The sequence below is a fragment of the Rosa chinensis genome, chromosome 2 (genome assembly GCF_002994745.2).
Source record: "Rosa chinensis cultivar Old Blush chromosome 2, RchiOBHm-V2, whole genome shotgun sequence".
Lineage (NCBI taxonomy): Eukaryota > Viridiplantae > Streptophyta > Magnoliopsida > Rosales > Rosaceae > Rosa > Rosa chinensis.
This window is the reverse complement of record NC_037089.1, coordinates 86,006,096-86,025,119: the sequence shown is the minus strand read 5'-3', so window position 1 is coordinate 86,025,119 and position 19,024 is coordinate 86,006,096. Positions and strand designations below refer to the sequence as shown.

Here is a 19,024-nt window from a genome sequence, read left to right as displayed (position 1 = left end):
ACTTAACAGGACAACGGCTGCGACCAGAAAAGAAGCCATCTTATAGCTACCTAAACAAAGATGAATGAATCCACATTTCCTAAAAACTGCACCAATCACTATGACCATCTTATAGCTGATTTTTACAATGCTTAGAGAACACATTTCCAACAAAGAAATGATCAAGTAGGATGATACTTAACAGGACGACGACTGCGACCAGAAAAGTAACCATCTTATAGCTACATAACCAAAGAAGAATGAAACCACATTTTCTAAAAACCGCACCAGTGACTATGACCATCTTATAGCTGATTCTTACAATATCCTAAGATATATAGCAGTATACATTATTCACCATCAAACACAAGACAAACAATTAGGGATACAATACAATTATAACTACTCCTGCACATATTAAAAACAAGTCGAACCACACTCCTAAGAGGCCACAAGGCATTTTCCTCATGCGATCACATCATTTCCTATCACATCATTTCCACTGTATTCCCAGAATGAAACCACGGAATCAAAAACACACACTAGAATAGAATAACCATAACATCAAAACTGAACAATGAGGCACAAAATTAAGATCCAATTTCATTCTAAACATTAGGATAAAACTCTCAATTAAGCTCAAGTAGCATCATATTATAAACTTAACAAAAACACAATTCCAAAAAGTAAAACCTAGGCGGTGAGCACGACGGCGCCACCAGCCTCCTTGATCTTCTTCTCGGCGACCTTGGAGATCAGCTTGGTCTTCACAACCAACGGCTGAGATCCGGGAAGCTTCCCCTTGCCCAAGACCTTGAAGTAGCCGAACTGAGTGACGTCGAGCATCGGAGCCTCGCCCTTGGTCGCCTTGTCCTTGACCTCCTGGGGCACCATGGACCAGAGCTTCTCGAGGTTGACGATGGGGCAATGGAACTTGTTGCGGAGCTTGTGGAAGTAGCGCATCCCGACTTTACCGAAATACCCCGGGTGGTACTTGTCGAACAGGATCCGGTGGTGGTGCATGCCTCCGGCGTTTCCCCGCCCGCCGGGATGCTTGCGGTGCTTGCCGATACGGCCGTGCCCGGCGCTGACGTGGCCTCTCTTCTTCCGGTTCTTCTTGAACCTCGTCGTCATGGCTGCTCTCTCTCTCTCTCTCTCTGTGAGTGTCGTAGGGTTTTGTGGAGCGGCGAGAGAGTTATGGAGGAGCTAGGGTTGAAAAGATTATATAGAGAGAAGGAATGGTCGAAACGGCGTCGTCGTTCAGCTATGATTGGGAGATTGGGCTCAAAATTTCTAGCCCAACCGTATTGACCATATAAGGCTTTCTTTGTATTGAAAAATCCACATGTATTAAACACTTTCAGAAACTATATAGGCATATATGGGACATGGGAGTATGGGACGATATAACATTGTTCTCGGTCACATTGTCATCTAAGAAGTTTAATTTCCCAGTTATCTAACATTAAGCGATCAAAACAGTTTTATTTAATTTTTACGATTGAAGTTAAATCTAATGAGAAGTAACTATAAAATTCATGGTCACGATCAAATGAACATCTATTTATATTATATATATAGAGATTACTAATAAGTTGCGAAGTAAATCTTATCTTATATTTTTATTTCCACTTCTCTTGAATAATAAAAGTATATTTGTTTGTTTCCAGCCTAATAAAACAAATTATGCTTTACAATTTGTTTGCAAAACAAAACAAATTTCCTAACCAAATCCCTGTAGAAGATATGCTTTTTCTCCTCGTTGATCTAGGAATAGCTAGCTTGTCATTCCTAATCCGGGTAGAAGAGAAGCTTTTCTCCTCGTCTATATATAGCTAGATGTACATATATACCATAGTTTAGTGACCATCAATATTCATATCCCTACCACTTCTTCAAGCATGTCCACCGAGCAGCATTACTATTTTAGCAGAGTGTTGCAAGAAGAAACAAATGAACCTGCACCAGCCGAGGAAGACTGTCTTCCGATCAGTTTTTATCTCGTCAAGCAAAGCCGATGTTGGAATGATGAAACTGTTTCATGTGTAACCTCCCCAGGTGCAAGATCAAGCTCTTCTATCCTTTTCTCATGTAGACACCACAGACGCGTCTATACTGAACTTATGGCTAGTCACCTCTCTAGAATGGGTGTCCCCCAAGAGGAGCGGCCAACTATTCTTGAAAAACTATTTCATGTGGTTCAAGCGGCCGTCCCAGGAGGGCACATTTTTGTGTTAATAGCCGACGTGACTGTGCGCTTATTGGGTAGCTTTAATGATCATGGTAACATTGCTCATCCTTTAAGGGAAAGTTCCATTATCAAAATCCATGTAAACAAGTTGTGCTTTAAAACATATGAGATTCGTGATATTGACTATCATATTATCAGTTCCACTGATACGGTTGCATCGGAATCCCTTGAAACTTATAGAGTCAAGTTTATTCCTGCAACTAGGTCATCAATCGAGGGATTACAGAGAGTGAGGCTTGATAGTTTGGAAGAACCTACTATCAAACAGAACCTGTCATGTAGTATTTGTATGAATGAATTTGCACAAGGCGGTGTTGATCAACTGATTACTCATTTGCCTTGCAGTCACCGTTATCATGTAGTTTGCATTATTCGGTGGTTGGAGACGAGTCATGTGTGCCCCTTGTGTCGATACCCCCTGCCAAGTGTGGAAGATGGCGAGCCTTCAAATTCGTAACGAAGGCCAAAAAATACACATACATCTTCAGAGACAAGTATATCAATTGATCAATTAGCTAAGATAAGCCAAATTGTTTCATCAAAACTGTATGTAGCTAGTTCAACAAATTTTCTAGTTTCTTGTATGATATATATTATGTTATTTGATAAATCTATGTTCAACATCTCACGTGGATCACACACGAAATATATCAACAACCAAATCAGTAACAACATACATGGATGTAGCAGCATGCACAACCTTCATTCTTGTGCCTTTACTTTTTTATGTAACCTCACTATTTTCAATCCCTTCATACTTCTGTGTTCTAAATCTTTCTAAAATTCTGGAACATATAGCCACCCCTTTCAATATCTATCTGAATATATATCACTATATCACCTATTAATTCCGAACCCTCCCCCAAAAGGGTTTCTTAATTTTACTTTTGCCAGTGCCAGAATTTTGAGAATGCTTCCATCTTGATCTTCATACTTGCTTCGGCCCGCGCCTTTGCTTGAGCAGGGGTTTCTTCTTCCACACTCTCACTTGCTGCAATCAAACCACTGTAATTAGTAACTTGATGAAGTCAGTTAGGTAGGCAGTACTGATGAACCTAGCTAAACTGATCCATAGCAATCAGGTGAGAATTATTACTATTTCGGTGATGGTTTCCATTTTCAGCCTCCTCTTTCAGTTGCTTATTGAATGACTTAGCAGCCATGAACACATTTGCTGGTCTTTCCCAACCTCCTCCAAATATTCCATGTCCTTCTGTTGGCCGAGGCTGGATGAGGAACTCGAGCACCGGCAGTTCTTCTCTTTCCACCCAATGAATGCAGTTCACAGGGCATGAGTCAACTGATACCTGTAACTTTCCCAGTTCAATATCACATTTTGATCAGACAATGTTTCGATTGGCAGAAACTTGGTTAGTTTACCTCAATCTTTAGATCATCGTCACCGTATTGAAGTTTAACCCTTGCACATCCGAGAGACTCATCAAACATGTAGGTAGCACTTGCTTGGTGCACACATTGTCTGCAACCTGCCAGAAATTCAGCAGCCAAGGTAGAAATGCTAATCTACATTTCATCTTGCATTGGGAAGTTCTTGACTATTAAAAGAGGCTAGGTCATATGGCATTATTATTCGTACTCCCAGAAAGTCATCCTGCACTCCTTTCTAAGAGTGTTCCAAAAGTATTAACAAAGCTGGAGCGCATAATGACTCTCTAAGGGTTTGAACATATACACTTATAGAAAAGATCTGCAATTTTGTCTGAGCTAGAAATGATGACCTATGCAAGCATTTTCATCAACAAAGAGTGCTTGGGGTCTCAAAACTCCATTCCATGAGCTGCCATCAAAGGTTGAGCTGTTTCCTCTGACAGTACTTACTCTCCTTTGACCAATAGAAGCATCATATTCCTTCCTCAGATTCTCCCTAATCAGAACCTTATAGGCTTCATTCAGCTTTAGGGTATACTCATGACCCTAAGCAACATTAGGCAAATTTAAACACCCTTTTCAATCCAAATCACAGTACTGATTTATTGGCTTAGTTATGATGGTAATTTCTGTTCTTAAACAAACGAATAGACATATATATGTAGTAAAGTGTTTAATTACCTCTTGGCCTGCAATATCTGGGTGATATTTCTTTTGCAAATTCCTATAAGCTTGTTTGATTATCTGGGGGTTTGAATCAACAGCAACTCCAAGTAATTCATAGTAATTCTTCCCTATTGTATTTGCTCTTTCCCCTGACTCTTTGTTACAACATCTTATTCCACTGCATCCCTGCCTAGCATAAATATAAATAAACTAACCAAACTCAACTCCAAATTCAAATTCATTTTAGAATTTCTAAAAAAATTCAAAGCTCTGCATGAGATTACCTCAAGATAGGCTTGCTTGTGGTGAACTGGTGTTGAACTTGGAAACCTTTTGGTACTGAAAATTGGGAAATTGAGACTGCTGCTACAACAGACATATTGGATATGGTCTCTAAAACTTGGCAAAGATTAATAACCTATGATTCTGTGATATCTCGGAAGGAATCTATAGCCTCTAGGAAAATCCTGATAGATATTTCGTTTAGATATTTTCTCAACTTGTCAAAGGTTTTGCCTTGTTTTTTTTTTGTTCAACTATCAGTGTCACATCATCAAAGTTGGGATTAAATGACCACCACAGTACTAAACGACATCGTTTGTCATTTCTTTAAGAAAGGCCAATTCTACTTGCTCCATGGTACTTCAGGCTCAAATATATAAAAGCCTAGTCCTTTCTCAGTTTATGTCTATGTTATCAATGAGGTAAGGAAACGTCTCATGGTACAAGTGTAAGTGAACGCCATTCATTTCTATAAAGAAAGGATACTAATTCATGTAGGATATGTGAGACCCTTTTTAACTGTTGATTTGTATATATAACAGTACCAAACTAATAATCCTCAGTTTACATAAGTAATTCATCTTCCTACTTGCTCCATGGAACTCTGAGGCTATTAAGACCCTTCTTGCTTGTTATGATTCGATCTATTTGAGCAAGCGATAAAGATCTGCTTCTGGATCGAGATCAGGATGATGGGCAGGGCCACAGAGCATTCCACCCCATTGAGGGAAGTACATGAGTGACAGTGGGAGAGTACAAACGATCATCATGATTCCCATAAGAGAAATGCCTGTTTGCTTCGAGTATTTAGAGCCTGAAAACAATAGGAGCTGGGTTATCACCGCCCCCATAGTCCCTCCACCGCCTGTTATCCCTGAAATCACTCCTAGTGACCTGAAAAACCGCATCACACATACGTTATTTGATACATTTTGCCATGTTGCATTGCTGCACACAAAAAATGTGTCATGTCTTCAAGAGTACAAGGTCAACTTGGTGGTCAAAGCAATATACCCAAGAGAAAGATAAAACTTTCTACTCGAGGACAATTGCTTTTACCTCGATGAACCATTCCAACTATGAAACTTTGGTAATCCAATATAACATGCAATTCTGAATCAAAAGACCTTCGATCTCTTTCAGCCAAAAAAGAAGAAGAAGACATTGTCTAAACACAATATGCATACAAATGCAGGTTTTTTTATAATACTAAGTCTGCATTTCAGTGAAAAATACTGGATTTAGATTTCTGTAATTTCTATAAAAGATAATCAATTTTTCACTTATAAACAATCGATTACATTCGTAAAGAGCGTGAATATTGTGCGTATGTATAAAGGGCCAATGGAAGACGTACAATATGAATTTCTACACTACTATCTTAGCTTGTATGCAAAGGAATAACAGTTGGATGATTGAGACTTAATTACTGTCGTTTTATAAGACAAGGTGACAAACTTAACAAGTGTCCATGTTCTTCTTTTTCAAATTTCTATGCATTGCATGTCGTTTTTCGGAAAGACCTATGGCAAATTTGAAAGCTAGAAGTCCAAAACAACAGGGAGAGGGGTGAGTAATGAACTTCATGACCAAACACCACACACCCCTCGCTTACTTCTAAGCACCACCATCATCATCATGAAACAGTTAAAAGGAAAATGGGACACACGTACACAGAGCCAACGACGTCGATGAGTCATCAACGGTCGCCGTGACATGTAACGTAAAACCTGAAAACTCTTTTACCTTTTGGAAACAAATGGAACCACCCCAAACGTGAGTCCCGCGGCGGCCTGAACAAAAACTGAGAACACACACATGACAAGTATGGAGCTCCAGAGAGAGTTAACTCGGCCGAGTAACAAGCACAGCAAACCCGCCACAGTTTGCGTCGCCCACAAACCCCACAGCCTCCCTCTCATCCCGAACCTCCTCCCCAACATATCGGAAAACAAACCCCCGCTCGGCCTGGAAAAGAAGTTCGCCAATCCGAAGCAGGAAGCTATGGTTCCGGCCATCTGAATGTTCACGCCGAACCTGTCGTAGAAGTACTGAGCAATGATGTTGTCAGTGGTCAGCTCCACACCGAAGGAAAACCCGTAGGTCAAAGCCAAGATCCAACCTCTGTAGTTTTTTATCCCGTGGAAGAAGACCTCAAAAAAGCTGTCTTTCGAGCCCTTCTTGGAGGTACGTTTGTAGCTTCCAGAAGGTAGGTCCTGGCCGTAGGTCAGGACCAGTACAGCTGTGCTGGCTTGGAGCACGGCGGGGACTATATATGACAGTCGCCAGGCAGCGGAGGATGGCAAGTTGAATGCTGACATGATAAAGGAGTAGATGAGTGGCATGACAAGCTGGGTGGCGCCGGCGCCCGTGTTGGCCCAGCCGGCGGAGACCCCGTTGGCGAGGCCGACGACGCAGCCTGAGAACATGCGGCTCATCCAGAACTGGTTGGCGACGAAGTTGGCGAGGGAGAAGCCGACGAGGAAGCGGATGGTGATGAAGGCGTTTGGGGAGGAGACGAGGGCGGTGCCGAGGATGATGGGGGAGGTGAGGAGGGAGAGGGTGGCAGAGGCGACCCGTGGGCCTAGGTGGTCGCAGATGGGGCCCATGGCAATGCGGGAGAAGATGGAGCCGATGAAGGCTGCGATGGCGGCGCGTGAGGTGTCGGTTTCGGTGAGGTGGAGGTCGTCGCGGATGACGGCGAGGAGTGGAGGGATGGAGAAGGTGGAGAAGAAGCAAGAGAATAAAGAGAACCATGCGAGGTGGAAGGCTCGCATGTGTGGTGATGCCATTGAGAATGGTCTGAATTCTGTGGCTTTTCCATCTTCATCAACTGGTAAAGCAAAGAGATGAGCAGGGACAGCTTGTTTTAGTGGAACTTGTTCAGGGGCGTGTTCATCTTCCATGGTGGTGGTGCTTAATTAGTTGTTCGATTTCGGTGGAAATGTTAAGTTTAATTTGGAGGAGGAATTGAAGCAAAGAAGAAGATTAGCTAGAAGCAAAATTTAAACTCTGGTGTTGATGTTCATAGCTACATATTTTGGTGCATGGTTTGCTGTGAAGTTTTGAATTGTGTTGGCGTCAGAGATGCTTGGAGAATTTCTGGGAGGGAATGTCTGCGTGTGGCATATATAATATGTAGAAAAGGCTTGTTTGATGGTGATCGATACTATCACTACTCACTTGGCTTCTGGTTAATAATAAGGAGTGCACAAAAAAAAATAATTGCTTTATAAATTAAGCTTCCAATATATGTAGTTTACTTCACGGCATCTAAACTTTTTACTTAAACACTCCTATTGGTCGATATATTTGGATGATTAAATGATTTCCTACCAACCTTATCTCGAAAGGACAATTTAGAAAATAAACTATTGGATAATAACACAACATTATGTCACATATGGTAAAGAACTTGAACGCAAATCGTGTTCAACCCCGTTTAAACGTTATATATGCTTAGCATGCAGGGGCATTAATTACTGCAAAATTAAATGCTCCCTACACCAGTTCAGCCTGTTATCTCAGATTATTTTGTTACTGTGCTCATAATACCTACGAAAGGGAAATGGGCGGGAATTATGAGCACAATGACAGAACGGGCAGAAGTTTCCAAATCTCATTTAATAAAAACTAAGACGTTTGTGTTGGTGATGTCAGATTGTTGTATGGTGGCTTCTTGTTTGCCTTGCATCAAATGCATGTCTCTAGCTATTTGTCACAACGACGGTTACCCCCCCAGGCCCCAGCGAGCTGTTGCTGAGTTTCTTCTTAATTCTGTGATGGTGATCAACATGGATGTCTAGGTCTCAGCTGGGGATGGTTTCTTTTAGGGCACATTTGAATAAGCTTGGCCTTCTTTGGTTTTGTACGTGTGATCAGATCGATACTACAAATCCAGGTCTCAGCTGGGGATGGTTTTGAGCATGTAAACGAGTCAAAAGCAAACAGTTCAAACTTTTGTCCTGGTCATCAATTTGGGATGATCTCTATCATCAATTTATGAGACATATCCTTTCATGGTTAACTCTATTGTATGTCTCCGCAATATATATCATTCATCCCTAAGCTCTATAAATCATGGTGCAATTCGACCGATGTTCAAAAGTGGAGAGTTTCAAATTGCATCCCCAACCCAAAGTAACAACGCTCTTTATCTCGATTTATGTTTTTTGACTGATTTCTTGTTTGCTTTATGCATTTAAAGACATAGCCACAAAGGTTTCATTTATGATATGTTTTTACTATTTCTTTCAACGTACGTTGAAGTTAAAGTTGGCATTATTACGTTTTGGTCTTGCATGTCCATATTTAATTAATATCCTACAATTAGACTAAATTGTAGTTTTCCCATTACTTTTGAGTTTAGACACGAAGTTAAGGTCTTTTGAACGTCAAAATGCACTACTTAGAGAGGATAAATAGTAATTCACCTATAGTTTCTATGTTACCGGAAACTTGTCGAGCTGATTTAAGTTGTTCCTTAATTATTTGGTTCCGACAAAGGTTTCAAATCATAAGCTTGTTGTTCTATATCTTAAACTCTATATATGAACGATATATATTCGTTTGTCACCAAAAGCTATATAATCACGCCATCACTGATAAATTTGACAAAGTTCTACATATTTCATTTACTTTTGATAGAATATTTGTTAAGAGATTGTTGTGTCCTGTTACGTGGGTACACGTACATCTTCATAGGCAAGAAGCATAATTAAATAGCTAGGAATCCTTTGATTGTGAAATATACCGCCAGATACACATGGGAGAAGTCCTTTTTAAGCATAGAGCCGGAGTAAATTTCTGGTTCGGTAAAACTTGTCTACTTTTGAGTAACAGAAACCACAAGTGGTGAAATAAGATGATGAGATGATATTGATGTCGACGAAGGACAATAATGGATGGAGAGGGCAATGATACACCGTACACGTGGATATGAGTGCGAAAAAAAACATAATGATTTGGAGAAAATTTGATATGTCTTTATCCGTTTATGTCAAGCTTGCAATTTGCATCAAATCAAAAATTGCTTAGTGACGACTAGTACGATAGATTCGTTAAGAAGATCGACAACATCATCCCGAATGCACTGGGACCAGACCAATCATGGTAGTGGTATTACGTTATCCTTTCGTCGGTCATGTTCTTAATGCCAATTTGATTCAACGGTAATTATCATAGTGATGTCATAATATTATGGTACACATTTATGTGAATGGTAATTGAAGTATGACTTACAAGTGTATAGACAAGAAGAAATTGTACGTATATGTATTAAATAGATGTGATTCCTCTATAAACAATTCGAGCTAAAATAAAATGTCACCGAGTAATCAAATTTCTGAATTGGGAAGGTGGGGGAGTACTGCAGGCTCTGATGGGATTGGAATATTGGATCTCCATCTGCCAATTCCAATTAGACTAGATACATGAGCGTTTCTTTGAAATTTTTCTTCTATCGTCTCTACGGTCGATGTGTGACTTGCGGGTCGCTGCAGTATGGGTCTCGGAGATGTCCGCTGGCTCATACGCCACCGGTTGCACCGATGATGGAGTGGTTGCTCGTGGCCCCGAAGCAAAACAGACTCGATTTACAGTGGTATTGGTTTCATTCATACAAGTCCTTTTGTAATATAACTACATTATCAATGAAATTATTATTTCTCCTTAAAAAAAAAACTCGTAAACAGTTATTTCTTTCTTTTGTTGAAGGATATTAAAATTCAAATATTCACCATTTTTTTTTTTTGAAATAAAGAGTTGTCGATCTATTAATAAGCTAAAACGTTGGTAACAACATATAGAAGTCATGACTCACCCTAAAGAGTTACATCAATAATGTCATATTAAAGTAACTTAAATGTCTTAAAAGTAACCAAAACATTATTAGGGTGATGGACTAAACATCATCCTAACTTATTCATAAAATCCGGAACCTTCTTAGGACTTCCACACATCACAGGAACCAATGCACCGATTTTATTTAGGGAGAAAGAAAAAAATGAACGAGAAATGATGTGATAATTTAACAAAGCAAAAAATTGAAAAAACCAAGGTGGCTCCAGTTATGGCCTTGGCCATTCTTCTTACCAATTCAAACACGTCAAGACTGGTCCAAATTTCTCATAGGTTGCGGTTAATTGTTTGATTAATAATCATATTAATGGGAGAAATTCCGAAGCCTTGAAGCTTTCCAGAGGATGCTCGAGTCTTGACTTAAGAAAGATGTCAGTAGCTCTCCTTAATTACAGGCTTGTACTGCAAGTGTGGAAAAACTGAGGATTTTGGAGAAGAATGTAGTTTCGTAGGCGGGTCTTGTGTGAATGGACAAATGGAAGAAGCTGGAGTGTTATTTGATAGGATAAATGTGCCAAACAATGTATCTTGGTATACCATGGTCGGAGGTTACTTGGAAATTGTACAAGGCATTTGAAGTGTTTAATGAGATGCTTTTGTGTGGAGAAACCCCAAACACATCCACCTTCTCGAGTACTGTGCTTTCTGGATGTGCAAGCATAGCGTCGTTAGAGATTAATTTGCTGTTGTTCGAGGAAATGAGAAGAATTTCAACTCTTGCTCCTAATGAGCTCATGCTCTTATCAGTTCTTTTTGCTTCTGCTCACACTGGCTTAATTAATCGACAAAGGATTGCAGTACTTTAATTCAATGGAAGGTGTTTATGCTATAAAGCCAAGGGGAAGACATGCACTACAACTCTGAGGTGGATATGCTGTCTCGATCAGGAAGCCTTTCCGAAGCTGAAGAGTTCATAGTGTCCATGACATTTGAGGCTGAAAGTAATGCCTGGGCAGCTCGATTCATGAGATTGCGGAAAGGACAGCCCGGAAGCTTTTGGAGTCGGTAGAAAAAAAAGTCTCTAGGATATGTAATATTGTCGAACATCTATGCTTTGGCTGGGAAATGGATTGATGTTCGGAAGATTAGAAGATTAATGAAGGACGGGGGATTGAAGAAGAGTGTTGGTTCTTGGTTGTAGTTGGGTTGCGGTGAAAAATGTAGTCCACTGTTTTTATGCAGAAGATGCATCTCACTGCCAGTTAGCTGAGATAAATGATCTTTTGGAACTTCCACGGATAGAATTATCACCTAGCATTACTCTTTCGCCAAGTAATGAAGTTCAAAGCCTTCTTATATATGTGACTCTTTGAATAGCATATGAGCCAATTTATTGGTTTTTACAATTTCTTATTCTTTAACTTCAATTTAAGTAGATACCAAATGCAAATAAGTACACTGACAAGTCTACTTGCAAAAGCATGAAACTGATTTCTCTTTTCATATAAAAAGGCACGTCCTCAAGAACAAAAACCGTCACCAGCGTAGTCTGGACATGCTATGTTATCTACCCTCCTCTGAAAAAGGGTAAGGTTATGGTGATATCTAGTGACCTAAGGAGAATGACAATAGAATTTTATACAAATGTTAAAAGTGATTTCTTCTCCTTTATCTAGAAAGTCTAGAAAAAATCTATACTGTTCCCCTCCAACAATTTTGCTTCGAGCAGCATCTGTGTGAATTCTAGCCGTAAGCTCTCTTGTTCACTTCTAAGTTGTTGAACCTGCACAAAATTTTAATTTCATGTTGAATATAGTACTGAAATATAAGGAACTTAAGAACTCAACTACCACAGTGCTAAATGCGTAGCAACAAGTCAACAACAAAGGTCTAAAAAGGAGAAGACTTGCAAATGCAAACACATCTTACTCGACATGGTAATATGTAAGGTATAACCTGAAATACCTTCAAATTGAGTTCTTCCACCGTTTTCTCCTTTTCTGACAACCTGGAATATACAAGACATTGAGAAATTCCAAATTTCACTATAGTTCAAAAGATATAACTATTATTCCAATGAGACGAGCTCTAATGGCACCTAAATCAGCTCTTGTAGCCATAAAGTGGTTGTCTTTAATTCAAACAACGAACTCACCTGAAGGCTAGCTAGAACTAGGTACGTGCTAGATAACTACTATAATTGCTTTGTACTTACTGTGAGCGGAGCCTTTTATTTGTTTGCATCAGTTTTATCTTCTCTGAAACTACAGTGCTATCAGGCTGTCAAAAAATATCACAAGGAACAGTAATAAGTATTTAACACTATACAAGTGAACTAATTATTGCACTCTTTAATAAGCATGATAGAGTTAGTAGTTTCTCAGCATCCAAAAGACCTGTTCAGTATCGTGTTCGATCTGAGTTCCACAGGGCCCCATGTGCCTTTTTGCATGTTGTAGGCTTACTGGAGGATCAAGATGCTTCCTCTTTACGATGAGTCCTAGTAGACAAACACAATTCAAGTTCAAACTCAACTTGTGCACTAACTAATAGGTGTCGAAAAAGAAATTTCAATTGATCGATCAGTATTGACTGCAAAGTATATACCTTCTTGGTTCCTGACTTTGTGGATGTCTGTTGACTTTCCCAGTCCTCCTGCTGAGACTTCTAACGTAGTGACTTCAGAATCTTCAAAGAAACCCACTGCATTCAAAGATGCTCCTGAATTTTCATTTTGAGAACCATGATCTAGTGACTCAGGCTGGTAAAAGCAATTTCGAGTTCTTGAAGAAGGTGATTCCTGATGATCCAATTCTATACGGTGATTTGTTTTAAGTTTCGGATAACCAATTAATTCACAGTGTAGATGCCTGCCAAGCCACAGAGTTAGAAGTTTTTGGACCCAAAATCCTAATCAAGACATGAGATTGTGAAAAACCATATATACATAAAGAACATAATGTAAATTTACTTTAAAGGATCCAATGATAGAAGCATTGGCAAATCTACTTTTACACCAATAAGAAAGCTCCTACTGTCACATGACTAGCATCCAAATATGAAAAGTCATTTTTATTTAAAATATTGCCAACAGAAAGAATATTCAAACAGTCCATTGTTCTATGAAATATCTCATCACTGTCATTACGTGGCACTTAATAACAATATCTCATTGCATTTGCCTAGTGTTTTAGCAAGGTAGTGGCCGCTTTCAGAGTCTAATCTACTTTAGGTAATGAATTTCTGAATTTATCCTTGGTTCGTTTCAGAGTACTATTGCTAATCTGCATGCCTCTCTGTCTGTTAAAAAACCATGGTTTCTTCATATAGACATTCCGGAGCTTGTTATATACTTGCTCAAATATCTTGCAACACAATTACATCATTTTCAGAATAGCTTTTTAAATTCTTTTAAATAAAATCATATTAAAATTAATTATAAGGACCATGCAACTATGCAAGATGAGGCTCACCAGTACTCCAACGTCATTTGCCTCAAACGATCTTCAAGCTTTTGGAAGAGGGGAGTTTTCTCAAAATCTTGCTTATTGTGAGTAGGCTGGATATGATTGGCTTCCAAAACACCTAAAATACCACTACATAAATCATGACCCATATCCAACAGTTTTAACTAGATACACCTTTGAACAAAACCTTGAGAATAGGAAATGCAGTCAGGAGTTCTCACCCACAACACCTTGCCCAGTTCTATTTGTCATGGTTTTCAGTGCACGACAAAATGGCTGCCAAAAAGTAATGAATGCTGAATAAGTAAAACACAAGTGATGAAAAAGGAAAAGTTCATTGTTTTTCTCTCTTTTCTGAGATTACATAGAGCCATAGTATATAAACCCAGGAAATATATCAACAAAATCTGGAATTATATTTTAAAGTACTTAGAATTATATTTTACTAGTATCTAAACTGTCAGAGAAGGCCAGTAAACTTTATCAGATAATCTGGGTAACAATGTAAGAGATGAGAATTACCAGTATTAGACGATTCCGATGGTAGATACAGAAACCATGAATATTCACATGTGGAGCTTCCTTCAGAAACCCTATATCGGTAGTTAACTCAGACTGAACAATGAACAATGAACTAATTAGCAAGAGGGACAGCCAGTGATACCAACAAAACCACATCCACAGTTATATAAACAGAACATGCACACATGCATGCACTTGATCAATAACAGATAGAGTGAATAGGAATTGGGCAGGGGTAAGGGTCATTTTTCTCAATATAGACCCACTTTTGAGCATAATACAGTATTTTAGAATCTCTTCACACATGGTTTGAAATAAGTTAACATGAAGATAATTTCATCCCACTTCCTCACGAAAGCAATAATCTACTCTATTATTCAAGAAGACATGTTGTCCCTGGTCAGAAAACAAAAGTGCAACATGTTTAATTAGCTCCCTCTTAAGGCTTTCAAATTATGATAGTTGCCAATAATCACCACTACTTCTGTAAGAATTTGGGAGTGTTCCATCTAATCGTCCATTTATTACAAAGTATCATTCAACCGGACATTGACTTACAGAAAGCAGTTCATGCGATGCACAAACCTTCATATTTCCAGAAGTTTGTGGCCTATACTTGATGATCTCATGAAACTTAAGATCCAAGGCAATATTGTAGTGTTCAACCACTCGTCCACGCAATATTATTTTGAAGTACTTAGGTAACCGCCAATACAAGATCGATGCATACACCTATGAGGTTGAAACAAGAGCTTAATTTACTGCAGATAAATTTATTTTCATTGTTGACATCAAAATGTGAACTCAATACTTACACGAAGAGAGAACTGAAATTGGTTAGCCACATGATGGTAAAAAATTGGTTTACTTTTCTGACTTGTTTTTCCACCATTGATACAAATATCCTGCAACAAAAAGATTATGGAAGGAAATTATCTAATGTGCTTCAAAGATGAAGAATGAAATAAAGCAAAGGCAGAAACAACACCTTAGGATCAGAATTGAAATCTAGTTCCATATCCCCATCATCATTCAACCAAAGACTGTATATGACAATTTTCGTCCCATGAGGCCCTATATCATCAAACTGAGCATAGGGATAAATCACTTCATTAACAAAGAGCAGTATGTAAAGCAATATATAAAAACTCTGAAGTACTTGTCATGAGGAAAAGTTTAATGCTAAGATTTAATGCGAAATTATTATTTAGCAGGCTTACTTGCTTCAGCAACTCTTCTTCTGTTGAATAAGGAGACCATTGCAACATCATGGTCAAATTTGAGGACAATTGTTGTTTACCATGTTGCAGTAAGGGCTGATATGTTCTAGATGATATGTTAAACTCATAATCCACCTGTAATATGCATTAGTGTCATTGCAATTCCTATATAAAGAGGACTATTAAAGAAAGTGAAAGTACAAATCAGAGCTACAAAGTGAACTCCAATTGAATTAACCAAAAAAAAAAAAAAATCAGCTCATAGCATTTCACCCTGACAAATATACCCAAAGGTGGGGTCAAACCCTGATCCAACAATATAATATGCATATAGATTACTTTGGTGGTCTTGTTTATGGTAACAACAAGGTGATGCAGTGAAGCAAGTAAAAGTACTGACCTGTGTTAACTTTAGGAATATTACTATGAACATGATCACAAAGATGTTCACCTTTAGGCCATTTTTAACTATCAGAAAGGACACTAGAACATCATGTTCACCTTGTTATACTACCCAATTTGGAATGCATATTACTGAATTTAATATTGCATGGACTTGCAAAAGATAGTACCACATATATAAGGTGTTATGACAAACTCACCGTTGGTACAAGTATCTCATCACAGCCCATCCGACTCAAAAATGTATATGAAAGGAGTCCCACACTTTGAGTCAGTGACCTGGAATGGTACACCACCAATATAAACAAAAATTAAGGACTATATACTCACACTTTAAATGTCTATATACAGAAATAAGCACTATATCTATTTTCAGGTGCTTATCTCTATTTTCAGGAAGAGGTTTGTATCTTAATTCCAACATGCTGATGGTTTTCTCCACTTTCTAGTAATTGAGATTGAAACAATTGTACGGGAATCTGTTTGACATTAAAGAGAATAAAAGATCACTCTTCCTAATACAACCAAGATTAGTACATGGAACTGTCAATTGGTTTCTTCCTAAATAATAATAGTTACCAAATCCCCCTTTTTGGACAGTATTTAGAGAATTTAACGAGACTACCAGTACCAGAGTTATCTTTCTTTACTCTCTCTCAAACTCATATACATATATTTTGCAAGGAAATCTTGAGGAAGGGGATCTCTTGTTCATTGAAAATCAATAAATTAATGATTAAATGGATACTTCACGTATGCTGCTATATAAAAGCAATCTTCAATCTCAATAAGTGAAATAATACGTCATTAAGTCAGAGTCATCATACCTGTGGCGACTGAAGACCATAACATCTGCTCCAAGTCTCATAGAGCTGGTCTTGAAACCATTTCCATCTGAAAGGCTAAAAGGATGCTGATCAATAAAAATTCACAGTACATTATGCAAAAAGATCCAATGGCCTGAATACAATTCATACACTGTCCAATGGTCAATTTTGATATCTTATCTGTAAATCCAAAGCTCATACAACGCCTTATAGCCTCTGGGTCCATTCCGCCGCCGTCATCTTTTTGTCAATTTTTCAGAAACCAAAAGTTCATATGAGAATATTGTCCATATGTAGCAAGTTAGCAACTAGCAAAAGGTTTGTTGGCTAACCTTGAATTAACAAAGCTGGCTTCCCATCCCATGGAGTAGAACTCTTGTCTATGGAAACATAAGTTGCTCCATTTTGTATCTAGCTCACGCAAACAAAAGTAAAAATATAAGTGCCAGTCAAACATAACTCAGAGGGTGCCACAGTTAAGCATGCTCAGACACACACATACAGGCAGAAAGAAGAAGAATATAGGTGGTTAACAAGCCATAAAGCCCAATAATTCAATTCCAACCTACTGGAAAAGAAGAAGAGAAAGAATGCTTGTAGTTGATGCATTATAAAAAGGAACCTTTCAATGGATAAACAGAGTAACCAGAATGATACGGAGGGCATTGCAAATTACCTCATCAACTGCATTGTCGAGCAACTCTGCTATGCCTGCAAACAAGTGAAGAAAAGGCCACAAGAACTGAATACGAGCAAGCACATGATAAGGGAAGCAATTGAAACATATTAATGAAATATAGTACCTCCAAAAGCCCACTTATGTGAAGTGGCATTTGAGTGAAGGAACATAGGGTGTATGCGCATATGGTTTTGTTGATCTGCAATTTCGCAACAAAACTCAGACAAATAGGAGAAGCAGTATCATGCAAACATTCAAACAACTATCATTTTGGTTTTTAGCCTATTTCACGCGGCGTAACTTGTTTAGTTCTCAATTTTTTTAAGCTACTCTAATTACTCTTCCCAGTAACAAATTTGACGGGCCACTCATAGATATTGACCATTATGAAGGTAATACACCAATAACTTAACCTCATATGATCTTCCTAATCCAGTATTACAAACTTTAAGCACCCAATGCATGATATAATTATAACTGATAAGAAACTTTTACTTTTATTTCCGGCTTTATGACCCTGTCTCTGTGCACTCTTGTAGTTTCCAGCTTTCCAGAATTGCCGAGATACTGGCGTTGGAGAAACAGAGTTCGAAACGCCAGTTTCATCATCATCATCATCGCTAGATAAATCTACAAAGTTTGAATTGCTCATTATTTCTGCAAAGAGAAAATCAATTTACAGGTGAAGAAGTAATGATTGAATAGAGAAGATCACAGCAAGTCCAAGTCAAATGAAAAGGAGTACTAAAAAAGTAAAAAGGACAGTGAAAAACTGAAATTACAGAAGGCAAGAGACTGAAAGGTGAAAAAAAAAGAGGTCCAACAACCACCTCAAAAAGACTGATGTGCTGTGTTAAGCAATAAATTTCAATTTTTCAACAAACCCCCAAACCAAAACAAGAAAAAGAAGCTTAATTTCATGCTGCATTGCAAAACCCACAAACAAGAACACAAACCCAGCTCAATAAGCACAAAAATAATAAAGCATGCATGAAGATGAATAGTATAACAAACCCAAAAGGTAAAAATATAGTACAAATCCAGAGGAAAGAAACCCAACACTAAAAACTGAAATGGCAGAAAATTCAGGTGAAAAAGACCAACGTTTCCAGCAACCAACCTGAAAACAGAGCAGCAAAGGAAACCCAGTTGTTGAAAGGACCAGGGGAGCGAGAGAGACAAAAGGGCCACCAATAATCTGAGCAGGAAGGGTATTTTGGGAAAATGAAAAGAGGAATCAGTGGAGAGGGTTTGATGAAAGAGAAGAAGTTAAGGTTTGATTTGATGGGAAGCAGGTGAGGAGTTGGCTACAGTACCCAAAACGGTCAAAAAGCATGAACCTTTTTTGGGGGGCCAGAGGAGAAAATCATGAACCCGAGTGTTACCATAAATGTGTGTGTACTTTAGCTTGTGACAGAAGTAAGGATTAACAGAGTTTTACCGTTTATAGAAACAGGTAATGACTAATTTTTGAGTTGGTTTTAATTTACATACTGTTTATTATGCTAAGGTAAGAAATGTTAATGGTAAACTGGAAAATA

At 38.5% G+C, this 19,024-nt stretch overlaps 4 protein-coding genes across 7 annotated transcripts; all 4 read right to left on the bottom strand.

The window, feature by feature from the left end:
- Positions 1 to 508: 508 nt before the first annotated feature.
- Positions 509 to 1,195, bottom strand: LOC112190984 (60S ribosomal protein L27a-3). Its single transcript, XM_024330507.2, has one exon. The coding sequence runs from the start codon at positions 1,111 to 1,113 to the stop codon at positions 673 to 675; it is 441 nt and encodes a 146-aa protein (XP_024186275.1). The 5' UTR covers positions 1,114 to 1,195; the 3' UTR covers positions 509 to 672.
- Positions 1,196 to 2,860: 1,665 nt separating this feature from the next.
- LOC112187515 (chaperone protein dnaJ C76, chloroplastic) lies at positions 2,861 to 4,782 on the bottom strand. Of its 2 annotated transcripts, none has more exons than XM_024326355.2 (6): positions 4,570 to 4,782; positions 4,301 to 4,475; positions 3,970 to 4,165; positions 3,611 to 3,717; positions 3,327 to 3,537; positions 2,861 to 3,235 (listed from the first exon to the last, which is right to left on the bottom strand). In XM_024326355.2, the coding sequence occupies exons 1-6, from the start codon at positions 4,662 to 4,664 to the stop codon at positions 3,228 to 3,230; spliced, it is 792 nt and encodes a 263-aa protein (XP_024182123.1). In that variant the 5' UTR covers positions 4,665 to 4,782; the 3' UTR covers positions 2,861 to 3,227. The 2 variants fall into 2 exon arrangements, with proteins under 2 accessions (XP_024182123.1, XP_024182121.1); XM_024326353.2 differs by having other exon boundaries at positions 2,861 to 3,221; positions 4,570 to 4,779.
- Positions 4,783 to 4,944: 162 nt separating this feature from the next.
- Positions 4,945 to 7,785, bottom strand: LOC112187514 (high affinity nitrate transporter 2.7). Its single transcript, XM_024326352.2, has 2 exons — positions 6,314 to 7,785; positions 4,945 to 5,461 (listed from the first exon to the last, which is right to left on the bottom strand). Exons 1-2 carry the CDS (start codon positions 7,471 to 7,473, stop codon positions 5,212 to 5,214), a joined length of 1,410 nt encoding a protein of 469 aa, XP_024182120.1. The 5' UTR covers positions 7,474 to 7,785; the 3' UTR covers positions 4,945 to 5,211.
- Positions 7,786 to 11,834: 4,049 nt separating this feature from the next.
- LOC112185613 (protein MICRORCHIDIA 6) lies at positions 11,835 to 18,797 on the bottom strand. 3 transcript variants are annotated; one of them, XM_040513721.1, is made up of 20 exons: positions 18,604 to 18,794; positions 17,979 to 18,140; positions 17,608 to 17,682; positions 17,481 to 17,515; positions 17,137 to 17,215; positions 16,955 to 17,044; positions 16,805 to 16,871; positions 16,178 to 16,256; positions 15,576 to 15,710; positions 15,344 to 15,442; positions 15,171 to 15,260; positions 14,914 to 15,087; positions 14,356 to 14,448; positions 14,055 to 14,109; positions 13,840 to 13,951; positions 12,974 to 13,236; positions 12,763 to 12,866; positions 12,582 to 12,646; positions 12,332 to 12,374; positions 11,835 to 12,149 (listed from the first exon to the last, which is right to left on the bottom strand). In XM_040513721.1, the coding sequence occupies exons 2-20, from the start codon at positions 18,133 to 18,135 to the stop codon at positions 12,048 to 12,050; spliced, it is 1,917 nt and encodes a 638-aa protein (XP_040369655.1). In that variant the 5' UTR covers positions 18,136 to 18,140; positions 18,604 to 18,794; the 3' UTR covers positions 11,835 to 12,047. The 3 variants fall into 3 exon arrangements, 2 of the variants coding, with proteins under 2 accessions (XP_040369655.1, XP_024179644.1); XM_024323876.2 differs by having other exon boundaries at positions 14,941 to 15,087; positions 18,604 to 18,793; XR_005805623.1 differs by having other exon boundaries at positions 12,051 to 12,149; positions 12,522 to 12,646; positions 18,604 to 18,797.
- Between the last annotated feature and the right edge of the window lie 227 nt (positions 18,798 to 19,024).